The sequence below is a fragment of the Oryzias melastigma genome, linkage group LG3 (genome assembly GCF_002922805.2).
Source record: "Oryzias melastigma strain HK-1 linkage group LG3, ASM292280v2, whole genome shotgun sequence".
NCBI classification, from domain to species: Eukaryota; Metazoa; Chordata; class Actinopteri; order Beloniformes; family Adrianichthyidae; genus Oryzias; species Oryzias melastigma.
The window spans coordinates 20,495,987-20,515,270 of NC_050514.1; the positions used below are offsets into that span (position 1 = coordinate 20,495,987).

The 19,284-nt window shown below is 39.9% G+C and overlaps 2 protein-coding genes across 2 annotated transcripts; one reads left to right on the forward strand and one right to left on the reverse strand.

Annotated features, from left to right (window-relative positions):
- Positions 1 to 1,878: 1,878 nt before the first annotated feature.
- Positions 1,879 to 11,063, forward strand: cstf3 (cleavage stimulation factor, 3' pre-RNA, subunit 3). Its single transcript, XM_024295494.2, has 20 exons — positions 1,879 to 2,120; positions 2,697 to 2,795; positions 2,989 to 3,084; positions 6,834 to 6,866; positions 7,246 to 7,343; positions 7,431 to 7,497; positions 7,576 to 7,610; positions 7,688 to 7,814; positions 8,208 to 8,285; positions 8,363 to 8,525; positions 8,667 to 8,776; positions 8,857 to 8,973; positions 9,049 to 9,267; positions 9,355 to 9,457; positions 9,547 to 9,616; positions 9,706 to 9,901; positions 9,975 to 10,125; positions 10,212 to 10,306; positions 10,401 to 10,461; positions 10,542 to 11,063. The coding sequence occupies exons 1-20, from the start codon at positions 2,094 to 2,096 to the stop codon at positions 10,739 to 10,741; spliced, it is 2,145 nt and encodes a 714-aa protein (XP_024151262.1). The 5' UTR covers positions 1,879 to 2,093; the 3' UTR covers positions 10,742 to 11,063.
- A 283-nt stretch (positions 11,064 to 11,346) lies between these two features.
- depdc7a (DEP domain containing 7, paralog a) lies at positions 11,347 to 19,085 on the reverse strand. Its single transcript, XM_024295495.2, has 9 exons — positions 18,929 to 19,085; positions 16,202 to 16,646; positions 14,349 to 14,479; positions 14,082 to 14,274; positions 13,225 to 13,445; positions 12,976 to 13,118; positions 12,771 to 12,896; positions 12,609 to 12,687; positions 11,347 to 12,533 (listed from the first exon to the last, which is right to left on the reverse strand). Exons 2-9 carry the CDS (start codon positions 16,636 to 16,638, stop codon positions 12,310 to 12,312), a joined length of 1,554 nt encoding a protein of 517 aa, XP_024151263.1. The 5' UTR covers positions 16,639 to 16,646; positions 18,929 to 19,085; the 3' UTR covers positions 11,347 to 12,309.
- Positions 19,086 to 19,284: the final 199 nt, after the last annotated feature.

Here is a 19,284-nt window from a genome sequence, read left to right on the forward strand (position 1 = left end):
TGGACAATGTAAAATTGCATTTATCCATTTACTAAACCCCTTTAATCCTGTTCAGGGCCACTGAGCTACAGTAGCTGACCTAGCTACTGTCAGATGAAGGCATAGTACACCCAGAACCGTTATAGTTCATCACAGGACGTGTAAAATAGCAAGAAATAAAATAAAAATAAAACTATATAACTTCAATTCATCAAGTTTATGAATGCACATTTAAATCTGATTCATGCCTCATAATATTAGTGCTATTTCGTTCAAAAACGTCTGTAAAGGGAATTTTGACGGTATGCCATAAATAAGGATGATGCACGTCACAAACATTTACCTATAATTTTGTTTTGACGCAGACTTGTTTCCACGTGACTCGGATTGGCTCTGTGTTCGTTTGCTCTGGTCTCACCAGATGGCTGAGGTTCACAGAAAAACGCGCGCTCTTGGGGACTGTTATTTGTCGCCCTCTAGCGACCAAACAGCAGGACTGTTGCTCATACACAGTTCTTACAGGCGGGGTTGGACAAACTATTTTACTTGTGAGCCAAAAAGGACTCTAAAATTAGACAAAAGGGTCGGACCAGGACCAGATGCTTGATAATCCACGTAAATTATAGAAAGAAATAACATAAACTATGGATACACTTTTTCATTTGGATTAAACTATTAAAGAATTTTCTTGGGGTTTTATTTCAAAACTGTGACTTTAGTTTGAATTTTAGTGCCACTTGCACCAATGGTTTGATGTTCTTCAGGGAGAACGTAAATTTAAGAAAATGCTGCATTCAAGTGGTGTCAAAAAAGACACCAACACCACACAAATGCAGAATAACTTTCTGCAGCAAACTAAAGGTCATTGTATTTGTAGTGCACCATCTATAGGGAAAAAGCACAATTATATGGAAAGTAAAGCAAATAAGGATTATCATTATAATGTATTCCCATTTGGCAGGCCAGATTAAATAGTTTAACAGGCCACGTATGGCCCCCAGGCAGTAGTTTGCCCACCCCTGGCCTATGGTTGTGATCTTTCCTGTTTTGTTAGTTTTAACAATAAATATTGCCCATTCGTGGTAATTCCTAAACAGTACATTTATAAGTCAAACCTTTCATTGTTTGTTTCACAACAAATTCACTAATCACAGAGCATTTGTTTTTAAGAGTAACTTATTTTGTCGCTATAGTGTTTAACTTGTTCTCCAATTGTGTTTTCCGACAGCAGAAATATTAGAAGAACATTTTAAAATTAAATTTTAATTTTAATGAAAATAAAAATGAAAATATAAGACTATGCAACAACTCATAATAACTTGCTTTCAGGTTTGCATTTATTGTATTTAATTAAAAAATGTGACTAGAATGACATCCTATAGGTTTTATTCTGGCACAAATAATCATCCAAGCAAAGGATGTAGGACATGTAGGACATTTCAAAATTTCTGTATGTTGATATATTTGTTGAGTGTTTTCCCTTTGAAGTGTGGGAAATTCCAGCATATTTTGTGCCTAACTTGGGAATTCCTAAAGAGTTACTTTTTTGGGTGCATATCGTATCCAAATACTTTGATGTTGTTGTTGAGGATGTGTTGTGTATCTAATGTTCAATTTTTTATTGTTACAATCAAATAATGTGCAGCTAGCCAATTTCCTTTGAACGTATGTGATGTTAATGGGACGATATTTCTCGAAAGTGTGAATAGAATAGAATAGAATAAATATATATTTAATACATATATAATACATATTTAATAAATAGATAAATATATATTTGGTTCACTGTTTTGTTTCCTAATTCGTCCGACATCTTCACACAAATACCTGCTGAGAAGTGACTGATCAACGAGAAGGTATTTTATTTTGAATTGTCGTTTCCACCGGAAGTGTCATTGTTGTTGCTTTAGTGGCGGCGGAACACACACAGCCTTTTCGCCATTTTAAACCCGGGTGAGGGGAGCCACTGAGGGCCCGTGGGCAACGTGGTTGGGCCCTGTAAAGCTATGCCGTTTACTTAGTGGTTTTGTTAAAAAATAAAACAAATAAAATCATTTGTACTTCGTTGGTATCGAACGTTTATTCAATTGACAGATTTATATTGATTCTCAGCCATGGCGACGGAGGGAGCAGCCGACCAGGTAGCTACACGCAGTTCTGTTCGGTAGCTAAATAGAGCTAAAGTTTGGCTTAGTTTATCTTGTGTTATCAAATAAAATTGACTTTATCTCGAGTTTTCATAATGTATATTCCACATTTGGCTAACATTTCTTTCTAGAGGCGTACTACTCTAACATGAATGTCGTCGGTGGTCACGCGCCATGTTGACTCAGTTGTAGCTTTTGTCGCTTCATCAAACTTAAATTTCCTCTACTTTAAAGCTAATTTTAGTCCATTAATTTTTCTTGTGGTGTTAATATAATTTCGGCCAATCATTCAGCGCTACTCACTTTTCCCTTAATGTTTTTAATGCTTTTGAATGTTAATGTTGATTCTTAACGGTCGTAGTTGGCTAGCTAACCCAAAATGGTGCTGCTTGTAGCTGTTGTAATTTTCAAGTCTTAGCAAGTCCTGTTTTCACGCAGCGTTTTTCTTTAGCCCTATTTTCTCATTTCTATTTACTTTTTTTGTGATTAACAAAATGTGGAACACTGTTGCGTTCCTGCATGAGCTCGCTGTTGTGTAACTGCATTTCCCATGGTTCTGTTGTCTTGCAGACTGAGTATGTTCCTGAAAAGGTGAAGAAGGCAGAGAAGAAGTTGGAAGAAAACCCATATGACCTTGACGCTTGGAGCATTCTGATTCGAGAAGCACAGGTTTAGTGACACAGAGTTGTATTCCTGGGGTTAAGGCAATTTGGGATTTGTGGGTGGGGTTTGTGGGAATATAAATAGGCTACAACATCAATTCTGACTACAGATTGTCTTCCTCCACGTAAATGATAAAAGAAGGAGAAAAAAAGCTGATTTGTTAATTTATGTGGACCATAAATGCATTCTCCTCCTTCAGAACCAGCCCATAGATAAAGCAAGGAAGACCTATGAACGTCTTGTGTCGCAGTTCCCAAGTTCTGGGAGGTTCTGGAAACTATTCATTGAAGCTGAGGTTAATACTTTTTTTTTCCCTTTTCATTAGCGTGCATGACTGGGATTTACTCTGACATGATCAACAATGTGATTTTCACACAGGGAAAATGTATTATAATCATTTAAATGAAGTTTAAAGTCACAATTCTTTAACTGAATAATTGAGTCTCGTTCTATTTGGTAAAAGTACAGAAATTTCCTTCAAATTGAAACAAGTGTTGAAAGAATCACAGGTAAAACTGGACATTTATTCATTGAGGCTCAAAAGATGGAAAAGAATCGTGCCTTTAAACACAAAGGGGAGTTCAACTTCAACCCTTTTTTTGTTTGTTTCTATAAAGAAAGAAAGCATATCTGCGCCATTTTTTAAATGGGGTGAAGTGCATTTGTTGCATGTTTGGTCTGCAACAGTATTAAAAACCATTTTTAATAGTATTGGAGTGCATTATCCTTTTATTCACTTGTTGTGTCAATTTATTGCCTCCTGTGTCATTTCTTTTGGGTAATTGTTATAAAGAAAATTATGGATTGTGCCCCCTCCCCCCTCCTGACTACATTACATATTAGCTCCACTGATATCAACAAACTTTTAAGCACTATTTAGTTGTAAAGTCAAAGATATACTGGCAGCAACTTGTGAAAAGAAGTGCATTTTTGACACCTTACATTTGTTCAGGTAAACTTAGCCACATTTGTCTATTATTTCCACAGATGTATACAAACGGCATTTAAAGTAGTCAATAGTTTTTATTTTTAGTGTTTTAGTACATTGTCCAAAAATTAACCCTTTATGTTTTCACTTTTATATTAAGTCACACATTTCAAGTTTGAAGTTGTGCCCCACTACCAATTCTCCATAAGTTGCTGTAGTTCAGGGGTGTCCAGCTCCAGTCCTGGAGGGGGACTGTCCTACAAACTGCTGACCCCTCCTCTGGATGTGCCAAACAAGCAAAAAAAAAGGCTGGGTTTCTTTTTTTCAAAAGCAGCAGGACAGTGGCCCTCGGGGCATGAAGCAGGAAAGCATATTTATAAATATGTGTGCCTACATTATAAAACCAAATAATTAATAGTGTGTCTTGTTAGTAGGGGTGTAACAATCCATTTTTTAGTGTTTTGATTAATAAAATTAGTGGTTCATGCTACGATTCATAGTCAATATTGGTTAATGTTGAGCAATCCGATTCACTGACCTAAAATCGATTCAGGACATCTTTAGCCAAAATTCAACCAGTGTGACTCAAAGAGATATTCCTAGTACAGGAGAAGTTTTCCAGATTCCTTGTGTTTCTTTCAGGATTAAGTGTAAATTAAATATGTGCACAAATAAACAAGAATTAATGGCAAATCATTCATATTTTAGTTTCATGAAGTTCAGACTACTGTTGCTTTTCCATATCAAAATAATACAAGCTGAACATGATTAGAACCACACTGTATGGTCATGTCTTTGCGAAATTCAAAGTATTTCCACACATTGGACTGTAATGATGGATTGATCATTATTTGCTGCCATCACGCGTGTTGTCCACGGTGATGGCACTTGGTCGTTTTTACGTTTTAGTAAAAATAAATACTGTATCCTCAATCCAATGTTTTTTTTCCAATTTTGATTCGATTTATTTCATTTTAAAACAACTTTATAATGGTATATGCCGATTCGATTAGCAACTTGCCTCAGACTGATCCATCTGGTTGGATTGTAGAAATAGATATCATTTAAGTCAGTTAATCGTTACACCCCTACCTGTTAGCTATTAACACACTGACATGCCTGCAGTGAGTTGACAAGTATGACAAAAGGAGAAGATGAGAAATATTAAAGGTTTCTTTCTTTTAAAAAGTTTTTTTCTCCTTCCTTAGTAAAGTAGTACTGTAATGACATACTAAAAATAGCCTAAAAATACTAGAACACTTAGGAAACTGAGCCACTACCCAATTATTAACTTATAATAAAAAATAGAAATCTCAGCAAGGGAGATCAGTGACTTGTGGGTTGTAAAAAACATGCCTTTTGACATATTTAGACATAAACGTAAGTGATTACTAGTAGTTAAGGCAATTATACACTTACAGTCTCAAACCTCAAATATTCCATTCCCCTCAAAATAGCAAAGATGTGTTTTAAACCCAATAAGCATGCTCACAATTTAACCCCTAAATCCTTGCATTCGGCATATTTAAATTGAGTATTTTTGAGATAAGATAAATTATTTTCGTATTGATTCATACTATAGGCCTTCCTGGTAAGTATGACACATATAAACTGTCAGGAATCCCTTCCCTCTTTCTCGAATGTTCTAATACTTTAGGATTTATTAAAAAAAAGGGTTTTCCTCCCTCTTAGCTCCCTAACAAACCCTTGATTGTTCCTGTTGAGGTGTATTTCTAAAGCTTTCCATGTGGTCTCAGCCTGTGCCTTCACTAAACCGTGAAGTTTGCAGAAGACCTCCAGCTCACGTGTGGCACAGAGTCAGAATTGCTCTTTCGCTGTGACGTGAGCTTCACACCAGTCTAAAGACCAGGAATTTTTGAAAGGGATCCTTGCCAGGCTCCGCCTTAAACATGTTTACATGGCTTTGGCAGAACTGCTTGACATGCTGCAGCTGTCTTGAAGGAGAAATCCAGCAGGATTTGAAGTTACTAATGTGCGGCGCTTGTCCACAGTGGCTTTAAGAAAAGCACCACCTTGGCTTCCACGGCGCTGCTTGTCTAACAGCTTGGGGAGTTTGTGTTTAGAGCTGAAGTGAGGTCACTGCATGACTTCTTTCATGAACAGACTTGAAAAGCTAATGACTTTAGGAAATTAAAGCACAAGATTGATAGAAAATTCAACTGTGACATTTATAAAACTTTAATGCAAAACAAAGTGAACAGATTTGTGTATTTTTGGGGATTTATTTCTGAGGGGAAGCTGATTTTTTTTTTTTTTCCTGGTTGCAAATTTATATAATCAGAAAATTTGACAAAAAAAGTTATCTCTGAGATAAACATTTTGAAGTTTTTTTTTTCCAGTTAGTCATGCTAAGGCCAGCTCCTCAAATAACGTGTGGGATCTGATTTATGTCAATGGCAAAAACTCAATTTATTCTGCTTTCAGATGTACTAGAATTCCAGAAATACATTTGTATATTAAAAATAAATAATTACTAAAAAGTTTCCGTGAATGTTCATGTCTTTATTTTTTCATAAATGAGCTCAGGAAACATTCTGCATCCCTTGGAAATCAGATTATCTTTTTGAAGATGACTTTTTTTTTTTACCCTTTTTTTGGTGTCTACGACATTTTTTTACATTAATATTTCAACACTTGGATCATGTTCCATCAGATCTGAAGAACTGATTGAAATGTTTTGACTTTAAGGTATTCAATATTTGATGTCATAGTTTCTGTTTCTCCAGCGTTAGTTCATTTTAGAGTTCTCCTCATCTCATTTTCTACGAGTGACAGACTGGAGTACAGTAATAAGTTTCCCTCTGGGCCTTTAAAATATGTTGTCTTTGATTTCAAACATCTGTTTTCAATATTTCTGAACAATAATAAGAATTGATGTTTTGCATCTTGTGGCGCAGCTAAAAAAATAAACCCCTTTTTCTTTAAAAAGTAATTTGTCATTTTTGTGTGAATCTCACTTTGTTGATCGTCAAAGTTTCCTGTGAACATGACTGAACTTGCATGAATACATGTTTTCTCTTATGATGGAGTTGAACTCTCATTCCAGCTAAAGGACCCCCCCTTAAATTAACCCTTCGTTACACTCTTATTTGCAGATCAAGGCTAAAAACTATGACAAAGTAGAAAAGGTAAGTGTTGTTCATGCTCATATAACTTTGAGTTTTGGTGGAATTCAGTCTTAATTTCTTCATTTATTAATTTAATTATTTTTCCATGTGACATATTTTTATCTGTTTGCTTCTTGGTTCAATATTTGCTCTGTACTAAGACTGCCCTGGCCTTTGTTTCTCCATTGAATAAAATGCAGATTTATCTCAAAATGTGTATTTATTTCAGATCTTTTTTGAAAGCAAATGTTAAGTATTTGTCATCTGAGCTTTTATTGTGAATTTGGAACTAGAGAAAAGCAGAAGAGAAATAGGAGTGCTGATATGCAGTTGTCATAATAAAAAGAGGCCTGTAGATTCTGCTCATCTCTTGGTAAACCTGTTACTCTTGTGCCTGCAGTTGTTTCAGAGATGCCTCATGAAAGTTTTGCACATCGACCTGTGGAAATGCTACCTCGCATATGTCCGAGAGACCAAAGGAAAGCTTCCCAGTTACAAGTAAGAAGAACTGATGGCGTGGCAAAATGAGTCGATTGTAATCCCACTAAATAAATTTACAATGCATGCTCACTTTCCTATCATCAGAGAGAAGATGGCCCAAGCGTATGACTTTGCGCTTGATAAGATTGGCATGGAGATAATGTCTTATCAGGCATGTAGATCTGTTTCTTATTGAGATGTGAACTAATAAAACAAAACCATTTCATAATATATTCTCCTTTTCCCTCAGATTTGGGTGGACTACATAAACTTTCTGAAAGGAGTGTGAGTATACTGGAAGCGTTTTGTCATTCGTGGTGTAGGTGTGAAGCACTGATGTTTGTGTTTTGTGTGACAATCAGGGAGGCGGTGGGCTCGTACGCGGAGAACCAGCGGATCACTGCAGTCCGGAGGGTGTACCAGAGAGGCTGCGTGAACCCCATGATCAACATCGAACAGCTGTGGAGAGATTATAGCAAATATGAGGAGGCGAGTGAGCTTACCCAAGCATTTAAGGTTTATTTAAAGGGATTTCCCCAAGGTGATGAAGGTTAGGGAGGCTTTTTTTTTAAGTGCTTCATTTCATCCTGCCTGGTGACCCTGATGAGGAAGATGTAGTGTGGATCCAGATAATATTCTTGCAGAAGTTTTGACATCAATCTAATAGAAATGTGGAGGGAAAAGAGGGAAGCAGAAATCCATCATTGTCCCAGATTTAAAGATCTTTGTAAGAGGAATGAGCTGAAATCACTTAGAGAGAGTTTGACACATTTAATGCCACATTAGATTATTTTTTAAGGTTTGTTTTTCACTAAAAATCTGGAAGGTGTTTTTGTCAGACAGGAAGCTGTCCGAGAATAACAGGCTCTTTTTCACAAACAGGGAATCAATATTCACTTGGCAAAGAAAATGATCGACGATCGGAGTCGAGACTACATGAATGCCAGGAGGGTGGCCAAGGTGAGACTTCCAGCTAATGTCTACAAAGGTTTTCAAATGGATGCATTTATTATAAAATAAAATGTGGGCTGTTGCAGGAGTATGAGACCGTTATGAAGGGGCTAGACAGAAATGCCCCCTCAGTGCCCCCACAGAACTCCCCGCAGGAAGCTCTGCAGGTGGAAATGTGGAAGAAGTACATCCAGTGGGAGAAGAGTAACCCGCTGCGCACAGAAGACCAGACTCTCATCACAAAGAGAGGTAAGAAATATGTTCATCTACATTTTAATCATTGCTATGTGCCATTGCCACCAGCAGAGGGCAGACTTTTAACACTTTCAGCTATTGTGAAACCAGATGTTTTGTCTTTCTGATGTGAAGTCAGCTGATTCTGTCCTGCAGTGATGTTTGCCTACGAGCAGTGCCTGTTGGTGTTGGGCCACCACCCTGACATCTGGTACGAGGCAGCACAGTACCTGGAGCAGTCCAGTAAACTGCTGGCAGAGAAGGGGGTAAGAGATGAGTTGCTGTGCCATATATTGCCTTATATGTCAGCAGGTTCCATCACGTTTATTCTATTTTCTCTCCTAAGGACATGAATAACTCTAAGCTGTTCAGTGATGAGGCGGCTAACATCTATGAGCGTGCCATCGGGACTCTCCTGAAAAAGAACATGCTCCTTTACTTTGCTTTTGCTGACTATGAAGAGGTGGGCGTTTAGCTCCATGTTCAGCACTAATGTGGCACAAAGAGTCTCTTAGCTCATTTACTTTGCTACCTGCAGAGTCGCATGAAGTTTGAGAAAGTCCACAGCATTTACAACAAACTGCTGGCCATCGAGGACATCGACCCCACCCTGGTCTACACCCAGTATATGAAGTTTGCCAGGAGGGCAGAGGGCATCAAATCAGGTCGTACCATCTTCAAGAAGGCGCGGGAGGATCCCCGCACGCGTCACCATGTGTACGTGTCTGCGGCGCTGATGGAGTACTATTGCAGCAAAGTAAGGTTGTGCTGACGGGAGTGCATCCCAGACTTCTGAACGTCGCTGGGAATGGTTTAATACCCCCTTTTTTCCCTCTTTCGTCAGGATAAATCGGTGGCCTTTAAGATTTTTGAGCTTGGTTTGAAGAAGTATGGAGACATTCCAGAGTACATACTCGCATACATCGATTACCTCTCTCACCTTAATGGTAGGTAACAGCAGTTTGAGTCTAAGGTAATTTACTGACTTCTTTTTAAGATAATAATGTGTAACCGTCTCTGTCACTTTTAACATCAGAGGATAACAACACCAGGGTTCTGTTTGAGCGTGTCCTCACCTCAGGAAGCTTATCAGCTGAAAAGTCAGGGTAATGTCAACCATCTGTTCTGCTCACTCACAGCCATACCAACACAAGTTCTTTATAGTATCATAACTTTTACATTTTGTGTTCCTCAGTGAGATCTGGGCTCGCTTCTTGGCCTTCGAGAGTAACATCGGTGACCTGGCCAGTATCTTGAAAGTGGAGCGCAGGCGTTTCGCCGCCTTCAAAGACGAGTACGAGGGCAAAGAGACAGCTTTGCTGGTGGACAGATACAAATTCATGGACCTGTATCCCTGCTCCACCAGCGAGCTCAAAGCCCTTGGATACAAGGTGATCAACAATCTACACGGGGGAGGAGGTTTCTTAAAGCATCTTCTGAGCTCACAGAATGCTGTCACTGCAGGATGTGTCTCGTGCCAAACTGGCAGCACTGCTTCCAGAGACCGTGGTAGCACCTTCAGTGCCTGTGCTAAAGGATGACGTTGACCGTAAACCGGAGTACCCCAAACCAGACACCAATCAGATGATCCCTTACCAGCCACGCCACCTCGCCCGTACGTGTCTCATCTTTCTGTTCATGCCAGATTAGATAGATGTTTTTAGAAATGTGTGAAAATGGATCTTGATGCTCCTCCTGCAGCTCCGGGTTTACACCCTGTCCCTGGTGGAGTTTTCCCTGTCCCCCCAGCTGCTGTGGTCCTAATGAAGTTGATTCCTCCGCCTACCTGCTTCACCGTGAGTCACAGCAACTGAATCTTATCAAGCTCCAATTGTTTGTTTTTAGCACTGAAGTATAAGCTACAGTTTTTGTATCTCTCCTTCACTTAAGGGTCCCTTTGTTCAAGTGGATGAGCTCATGGAAACGTTCAGGAGATGCACACTTCCTGAGAGTAAGTATGCTGCTCTCCATGAGACTGTTGCGTGATGACCATACATAAATCTGACCTAAACCTGCGCTCCCTCTCTGAAGCTGTGGATGCTGCTGTAGAGCTGATCACTGGCAGACAGCCCGATGCAGGAGGCGAGGGCAACGGATCCATGGAGAACCACACTGTCGCCAAGTCACTCAAGAGGCCTAATGCAGACTCAGACGAAGAAGACGACAAAGGCGCTGTGGCTCCGCCCATACACGACATCTACCGCGCCCGCCAACAGAAGAGGATTCGATAAAGCAAGCTCAGCGGATCTCTTTTTTTCAAGAATGTAATCTTAACAGGTGGTTCATTGGAAAATTTGTGCTTGTCCAGATGACGTTCATACACACTCATACGTGCACTCATTCACTTACTCTGTTTTTTGTTTTGTTTTGGGGGTATTTTTTTTCTCTTTGTGTCAGAAGTTTTTATTTGTAAAGACTGACCATTATACTGTACAAAAATTTTTAATTCATATGTGGATTTTTGGCGCTTGAGGATGGCAAACTGGAAGTAAGTTTTTTTAGATAAGTGGAAGAAACACAGTTCCTTTCAATAAAGGTGGAAAAGACTTTCAACCAAATCTTCTGTTGTCACTTCAGGCCAACACTTCTGATTTGGCAGCTCATGTTTTCAAGACACCAGCAGGGGGCGACCTATACATTTATTTAATTTTTGGCAAATGGAAGCATAATTCAAATGTAGCAGGATTACTTTAAATCACTTTTCGAAACTAAAACAGGATTTTTTTCAAATAACACAAGAAAAAAAATTAAACATTAGCATGTCTGATATCCGGTACCTGAGTAAAACACAAATCCTTTGCATGAAAATAAAAGCAGAAATAACCATAAACAGAGAAGCATTTCAAACATTTATTTAGGTCTTTAAATGCTCCAAAACATTACCTGACATCCCAGATGCCATTTGTGTCACAAGCAAAAAGTCACATTTCTGCATTACGTTTAGCGAACCCATGCATCAAGTTTTAGACATTCATCACAAGAGACAAAATCCCAACAAAAATTTGCAGTTTTCAGCCTGAAGCAGATTTTGGAGCAACTTCCAGATCTGCTTAGGAGGATTAAACACTGCTGGTCAGAAAATGACCGGCTGGATTTGACTAATTTATGAGGTAAACACCTAACACTGCAAAAAAAAAAGTACAAATCATGCGGAATTTGCAAAAACTGAATGCTACTTCTAAATGTTTGCAAAAGTTTATTTCAAAACTTAATTGACTTTCCTAAAGTCAAGCCTCATTTCAATGCACTGAGGAAGCTACTAAAACGCAGCAAAGCTTTTTCTGACAAACTTTTACTCACATTTGATTTATTTATTTACTTGCTACAACTATTAGAAGTCCTTAAAAAGGACGACAGATGTTCACATTTTCGGTCCAGAGGCTTCCTAACACACAGCCCTGCTGAGCATTGATATTTACTTCACAAACACCATTTATGATTCCCTGCTACAGCTAAAACTGACAGTGAAAATGTTACAAAAATAATATTTAAAAAATCACTAATTTACATTTTATAATGGTGTCCTGCACCAGAATGAAAAAAAAGCAGCTCTCTGTTAATCTAAGCACATAACTCACATTCTTTTTTAGCAAAATGAACTTTTAGAAACAATATTATTCCCTTATTTAAGATATCCATCCTTCTTCTTAACCCGCTATATCCCTTTCGGGGTCACGAGGTTGCCGGAGCCTGTCCCAACTACTGTTGGGTGAAAGGGGTGTACACCCTAGACGGGTTGCTAGTCTGTCACAGGGCCACACATCCTTTATCAAGAGTTATAGGCATAAATAAATATAAATTAGCATAGCATCAAGTTTATACTAGATAATTTATTACCAAAGAACTGTATGAAAACTTGAGGGTGAGCTTTGTAAAACTGCGCCAGCACACGCGTCTTTTCTTTGCTGGAAAGTGTCGGCTTCTCGTAGATCAACTGTATCAAAGACAGGAGCTCCTCTTTAGTGGCTTTCTCTGCATTTTCAGAGAACACCTTTGCACTTACTCTTGTGCAGTACGACAATCCTGCAATATAAAGATAAAGATGATTCTTCTAATCATGCAAACAGTAAAACAAACTATCCAAAGGATACTGCAAACCTGTTATTGTGTCTGGATCTTTCCCGTTCATGATATTTATTATTCTTTCATTTACTGCCTTCTGCAGGGTTATGGGAATCTGGTGGGTTAACATGAAAAACAGAATTAACCTTTTTAATCAGCTAAAATAGCCATGAGATCCACACATTCAGGATCACTCACTTTAAACAGATCACTGTGATTGTCCATCATGAACAGAACCATCAAGCCCGACTTTCCTTTAGAGAGCCTTCTGCTGTAGACGATGGCGCTTGAGAAAGACCTCTTCACCGCCAGTCTGTTCTCAGTCTAAATGAAGCGTACAGGGTCAGAATTTATTAAGCATAAATGTGTATTAAAACACACACATTAACACACAGCAACTAACCTCCTTGTGGATTTTCACCTCGTGGGGTCTGGCTGCAGTGGTCATGAATTTTAGGAGCCTCCGGAGCTCCTCTCTGCTCCGAGCGTCCTGCAGCTTCACGCTCAGCTGCAGCGCCTCCAGAGCTCGCTCAAACTTTCCATTTACTGAGAAAAAGCAACAAAATAAAAATGTAAAAAAAAAAAATTAAAAGGTCTCAAATGAAAATGTTTAAATAAACTCAGAGTCTGATTTAACTGCAGGTTTTCTTACCGAGTAGTTCTGAGATGCCAGAGTGGATATCAAAAATATGGTTGCTGAGCAGAGGGGGCTGTTGAAGGCGACTGTAATGCCGGGTCAAGACCTGGTAAAGCAGCCTCTTGCAGCAATGCAGGTCGCCTGCAGAAGCAGCCAACCCTCGGCTGACCTCCACCACCAGCTTTCCAGGCAAAAACTCCAGGCAGTCGACTGCGCTCAGCATCCACTCATCAGAACTGAAGCAGAACAAACAAAAAGGGTTGGACTGATACAGAATCCTGTGTTTAACTTCATTCTTATTTAAAGTTGTACAGTTTGAAAAACATTTCTAAACATATAAAAATCTGTTAGTCTCCTTAACTTTGACTGATCATGAATTTATGATGATAAATTAATCATTTCTGTTAGAAAACAAATCAAACATTACAAACTATTACTTTATCGTAGTAAATATTGTACTGAAAACGTGTTTTTTTTCATGATTTTTTTTTTCACTTTCAAGACAAATAAAAAAAAGTCCTAAAAATACCAATAACTATAAAATCTAACATGCAAATATATAATTGCAGCATTTATAAACATTGGGGATTATCTACTCCCACTCAGTACCTAAATGAGGCTATTCTGGACTTTCAAATTGAGAAAGTTGAATATAAAAACATAATTTATCTAAAAACGTTTCTTTTTTTACTAATTATTAGTAATATTCTTAAAAGGTTTCAGGATTTTTATAGCTTAACACCAAGAAAACTCCAAAGATCACAATTTATCATTTATAATGGCGAAATATATCAATTACTGTCTGATTTGAAATGTGCAAAATTAGCAGTTAAAATGGGAAAAATCTACTTGAAAGGGTTTAGAAGACTTACTGCGCTTCACTGAAGGCTTTCAGGACTTCTCTGTCCAAGTAGATTGAATTGTATAACAGATCCGGATCACCGTCCGCGCTGCTCAGATGCAGCTTTGAAACTTCCTCGCCTTCAAGCAAATCCTCCAATAGAGGAAGCTCAATCAGTTGTAGCAGTCTGGTCACGGCCTGCTGGTGCCACAGTTCATGTAGACCTGGAAAATAAAAAAACACAAGAATTAGCTGATTATATCTAGGTTGTGGGTATCACCGGACAGAAGCTGCTTACGTTCTTCCGAGAGGCCGAGGTTGATCATCCGAGGGGTGAGAGGCGAGCTGAGGCCAAGCGTTCCTAACCTTTCCTCTGTTGAGTGCTGCTTTTTCACGGGGGAGTGGGGGGTATAGCTCGGCATTTCTTGACTAAAAAGGGATAAAATCATTGAAAAATTATACATTTAATTTGGTATACACAACATTATTTAAGTATGATTTTCAGGTTAGATCACCTGTGCTTTACCCTACTTAAAAAAAATAAATAAATCCTAAAATGTCAAGATTTCATTTTGAAAATCTTCATCTTCTTGACTGGTGTTTCTCATAAGAAGTCCTCCGGGCCCACCACCCTTCATGTATCAACCTGCTCAAAAACACAGTCAATTCCTCTCATCATCAAGCTGTGCAGAGTCCGGATGATGACAGTCATTAAGGCGTTGCAGGATGGAGGGCCCTGAGGACGCAGTTTGGGAAACACTGCTCCTGACATTTTACTGCAGCCCGACTGTCTCACGTTTTGTTTTTGACCACTCTCTGTCTGAAATGATGACATCTACTCTACTTATTGATGTGTTGCTTTATGCTCGAAGACTTTGGAAGGTGGTAAATGAGAACAGCAGAGTGGAGGTTCATCACAAATGAAAAGAACCAAAAGTACAAAATGTTTTCTATGTGTTATTAATACTAAATCCGTAGTCATTTTAAGCTCGTGTGCTATTACTAATGCTTAATCTATTAATGATTTATTAATATTAGTCAATAATGATACAAACATTGACTCTAAAAATTTAAGTAGGGAGGCAAAGCTTTTTGCTGGAGAGCTGCCCCCCTTACCAGCCTGTAGCTCCGCCCCTATACCACAATAAACCAACGCATTCTCACTCCCAACTCGTCATATATGGGCGTATGGTTCGGGGGCCCTCCATGTCACTTTTTGACATTTTAGGTGTCCCCAGCTCATTGTTTTTTGATGTGCTGGCCATTAAATCAAGGGTCCCCAACCTCCGGGACCCAAACTGGTACCGGTCTAAGGCCGCTTGTTACCGGGCCACAAAGAGGGAAAAAAAATCCACAAGCTTGTCAGGGGTCCCCAACCCTCGGGACCCGCACAGGCACTGGTACCCTAACTCGATACCAGTACCCACACCGGTTACTGGTTCAGCGTCTGGTACAGCATCCGATACCGTATCGCGAAGGTTGGGGATCCCTGATTTAATGGAAAAAACAACGAGTTGGGAATGCCCAAAACGTCAAAAGTGACGCAGAGGGGACCCGAACCATATGTCCATATATGATGAGTTGGGAGTGAGACTGGGTAGAATTAAACATTTGGTTTAGTTCTGAAAGTTGGAACTTCTCTTTAAGAGATGCATATTTGTCCTCACACTTGTCGTTGCATGAAGCCTTAGCCACCTTTCAAGTTTGCAAAAAATAAAAAACACACATTCTGCTTTGTATTTCTTCCAAGTTTTTCTGAAATTTTAAAGCAAGAGCCTTACCCTCTGTGGCTGGAAGTAAAGTGGTTCCAGAACCTGCTGAATCCCTTTTAGGATTACAGGGTTGTTGGAGCCAACCCAGCTACTGTTCAGTGTAGGTGGGGTAAGCCCAGAACGGGTCGTTAGTTTGACGCAGGCCTACACACTCATACACGCTCACTTAGGGTCAATTTAGAGTCACCAGTTGACCTATGAATCATGTTTCTAGATCGTGAGGAACTCCAGAGTGCCTGGAGAAAACCCACACATCCACGGGGAGAACATACAAACTCCACACAGAAAGGTCCCAGCCAGGATTCAAACCAGAGTTTAACCACTCACACTGCACCTGTGAGCTACTTTTTTGCTATCCAATCATAAAGTCAGACTGTACCTTTCTTCCGTATAGATGCTCTGGTCCATGGGCGTCGGGTCGTAGCCATTCTCTATAGCAGCGTTGAAGCTGGTGTTGGCCATCGTCGGCGAAGAGGCGGTCGCTGCACCCAAGAACCGATACAAACTGTGACTGCTGTCCTCGAACACGGCTTTCTTCTTCTCCTTCCTGAAGACTCTGACCCCCACCGGCTCGAAAACCTTTGAGTCCATGAGGGCTTGGCAGAGACGAACGGCCTTGAAGCGGGGCACCGCCTCGTCACCGAAGAAACGGTTGGCGGTGATGTGGGCCAGCACCACATTCACGGCCTCCGAGCCCAGAAAGCAGTCCTGGTAGGACTTCAGGTTGTGGCGCCGCTGCTTCACCTCCACCTGGGTGTGCAGATTGGAAATGATGCTGGTCCAAATATAGGTGGCTCGGAATGGTTTTCCTGCCATGTTTGGCTCTGGTGTGAGGAAAGAAGAGACAATCAGGTGAACTGGGTATTATTAGCAGAGATCTCAGGTAAACAGACATCAATAAGGCCTGGCCGCGTCCTCTGTCCTCTCAAGACAATTTCTCCTTTCTGTGGCACGTCATAAGATCACAATTTGAGTGTGTAGAATACATTAAGGAAACCAACACAAGTCTTCTGCTGTGTACAGTCAGTCTATGGAAATAATCAAATGCGCAAGTTAGACTAAAGATTTGAAAGAATATGCAGCTGATTCCCCGACTATCAGAGCCGTCTTTCTCCACTCTGAACTTCAGGAAATGGAAACAAAAGCAACATTGTACTCTCCTCTCTTAAGAGCCGCTGTTTCATCCCTCTTGCTGCTTTGCTGCGACACAAATCAACAGAGGATGCTCATCGTCTACATTACATAATTTGCCTCTTGATCTCCTTCTGCTCTACTTTTTCTTTGTTTTTATTATTCACAGAAAAAGTGTTTCAGCACAAGCCATGGGAGCAACACGAAACCGTCCTTAGTGAGATGTTATTCCACTTTCATCTCACACCAGGAAGCATTTAACGCTTGTAGAGCAAATGTTAGAAGAAGAGCTGAGAGCCAGGGACCGTCAATCAAGTTCTGACATCAGCAGCCAGACGCCGGTTTATGAAAACACTCCATGACCCATCAGTTGAAGACAAAAGCACCCGAAGAGTTCTTGAAAATCGTGTTTTTAACATGTTCTTGTGGCATTTGTCTCACAATGGAGGACATATTTGAAGAAAATTAAGCTAAAAATTGCATTTTGTGTATTTCTTTATTGAAATCGTCACGAAAACAAAATACTTTTGTGTTTAAAAAAGCTTGTAGTTGTGACGTAGAAGCTACAATCACAAGCGGGAGAGCATGTAAATAGAGAGCTCTCATCAACAAAGAGGAAAGGGGTGTGGCTGCTCTGCACTACCAGTCCAACTATTACCGCTCTGCAGAAACTATGTTCTAAAAAACAACACATTTTCTTTGTATTTTTGACTAAAATGACCAAAATCTCAATGAAAAGAGCACTGGGAACACTTTTACAATAGCTCAGATGATGATTGGAGAGACACTTTAAAGATGTGGCTACTCGGAGAAAACAGTACAATTAATGGATTAATGAGATCAATTCTATGTCAAACAGCACTTCACTTATGGATGAAGAAGAATCTGTTCTGCATTTGCATATTTGGAAAGAACAAGCACGTCTGCAGCTGCTGTTCAAGGAAGAACACTGCAGCACTTCGCATGCAAATTAGGAATTTGTCCAAAGCTGATCTTGTGATAAAGAAAATCCATTCGAGTGATTCATATTATCTCACATCTAAAAGTAAAGTATTAAAGAGTAGATTGTAGTAGTGGATAAAACATAACTTTATCAAAATGAAATGTTGGATTTGGCCATCTGGAGAAACTCCTCAGGGCTCTCTAAATCCGGATCCTATCATGATCCATTAAGGCCAGTTAAAAGGAAAAGAAGGAAAACCAGGCAGGTCAAGTAGAGGTCAGGAAAAAAAAATAAAAGAAAGAAAATCCAGAGAATTCCTGTGTCACCTCCTCAGGAGTGAAACAGTCCAACACCTTTCTGAGGATCCAACAACAGAAAAGAAAACCGAGAGTTTGTTTGCACACAACAGGTGCGGTAAATACCCGCAAAGGGAGCCGCACCTCCAACCCGCAGGAGTCTGTGTGTCAAATCTGTGCTGGCACTATGGGATTTACGCGGAAGCCGCGAGGGCGACGCGCTGCGTCATGGAGCTGAGGCGCAGCGGGGCACCTTTGTCAGACCCCCAACAGCAGGATGTTAATTGTCCAGAGCAGATTCCTTTATCGAGTTAAAAGAAAGAAAAAAGAAGGAGGAGGTGTGGGAGCTCTGAGGGCCCGCATCCCTGAAGGATCGCATCCACAGTGTTTTTACGCAAACAGTGCGCCTGAATGTGAGACATTTCTGGGAAAGTCCGTTTTTCTTAAAATTGTTTGTCTCCTCGTGAATGATTAAAACATTGATAACAGTACAGATAATAATCAATCAAAGGATCACGTGATTAAAACACATAAAAATGTCAGTAAAACAAACAGGGGCGAAATTGTTTTGTTAGTTTGAAAGTGTAGTTACTATGTTTTTCCTTAATTATATGAAGTTATAACAGTAATAATCTAAAGAAGACATTTATATATACAATTCTGTAACAAGTGGACACATATTTTAGACATAAATAAAGTATTTGTGTTTGTTTGGGGGTTGATGTGTAGGTTTTACCTTGTGTTTGGGTTATGGAAACCTCCTCCAGCAGCTGTGCAGACAGCGCTCCTCACCATGTCCTCACTCTTCAGCTCCAAAGCGTCCAACTCCTGCTGCCACCTCCGAAACTGGCCCCGCCCTCTGCAGCGGGGTTCACGCCCCTCCCCTAATGAGACGCTTAACTTGTTTTCTAGGCGCATGCGCTCTGTGCTGAAACTCAGAAAGAAGCCCAAGATTCTGCAGCAGATTATAAAGGGATAAGGCCTGACAGAAACTACAGATTTTTGTTTTCCAGCGAATTTAGGATAAACCCTAATAAAATGGGGTAACCCTGTCACACATTTCAAAGCCTAGCACCATTACTGAATTGTGCT

Coding starts and splice junctions, on each gene's coding strand:
- cstf3 (XM_024295494.2), top strand. CDS start 2,094: ATGGCGACGGAGGGAGCAGCCGACCAG. Junction 9,268..9,354: donor TGGAGTACTATTGCAGCAAA/GTAAGGTTGTGC, acceptor CTCTTTCGTCAG/GATAAATCGGTGGCCTTTAA. Junction 9,902..9,974: donor TCAAAGCCCTTGGATACAAG/GTGATCAACAAT, acceptor CTGTCACTGCAG/GATGTGTCTCGTGCCAAACT.
- depdc7a (XM_024295495.2), bottom strand. CDS start 16,638: ATGGCAGGAAAACCATTCCGAGCCACCTATATTTGGACCAGCATCATT. Junction 13,446..14,081: donor AAAGCCTTCAGTGAAGCGCA/GTAAGTCTTCTA, acceptor GTTCTGCTTCAG/TTCTGATGAGTGGATGCTGA. Junction 12,534..12,608: donor AGATCCAGACACAATAACAG/GTTTGCAGTATC, acceptor TTTATATTGCAG/GATTGTCGTACTGCACAAGA.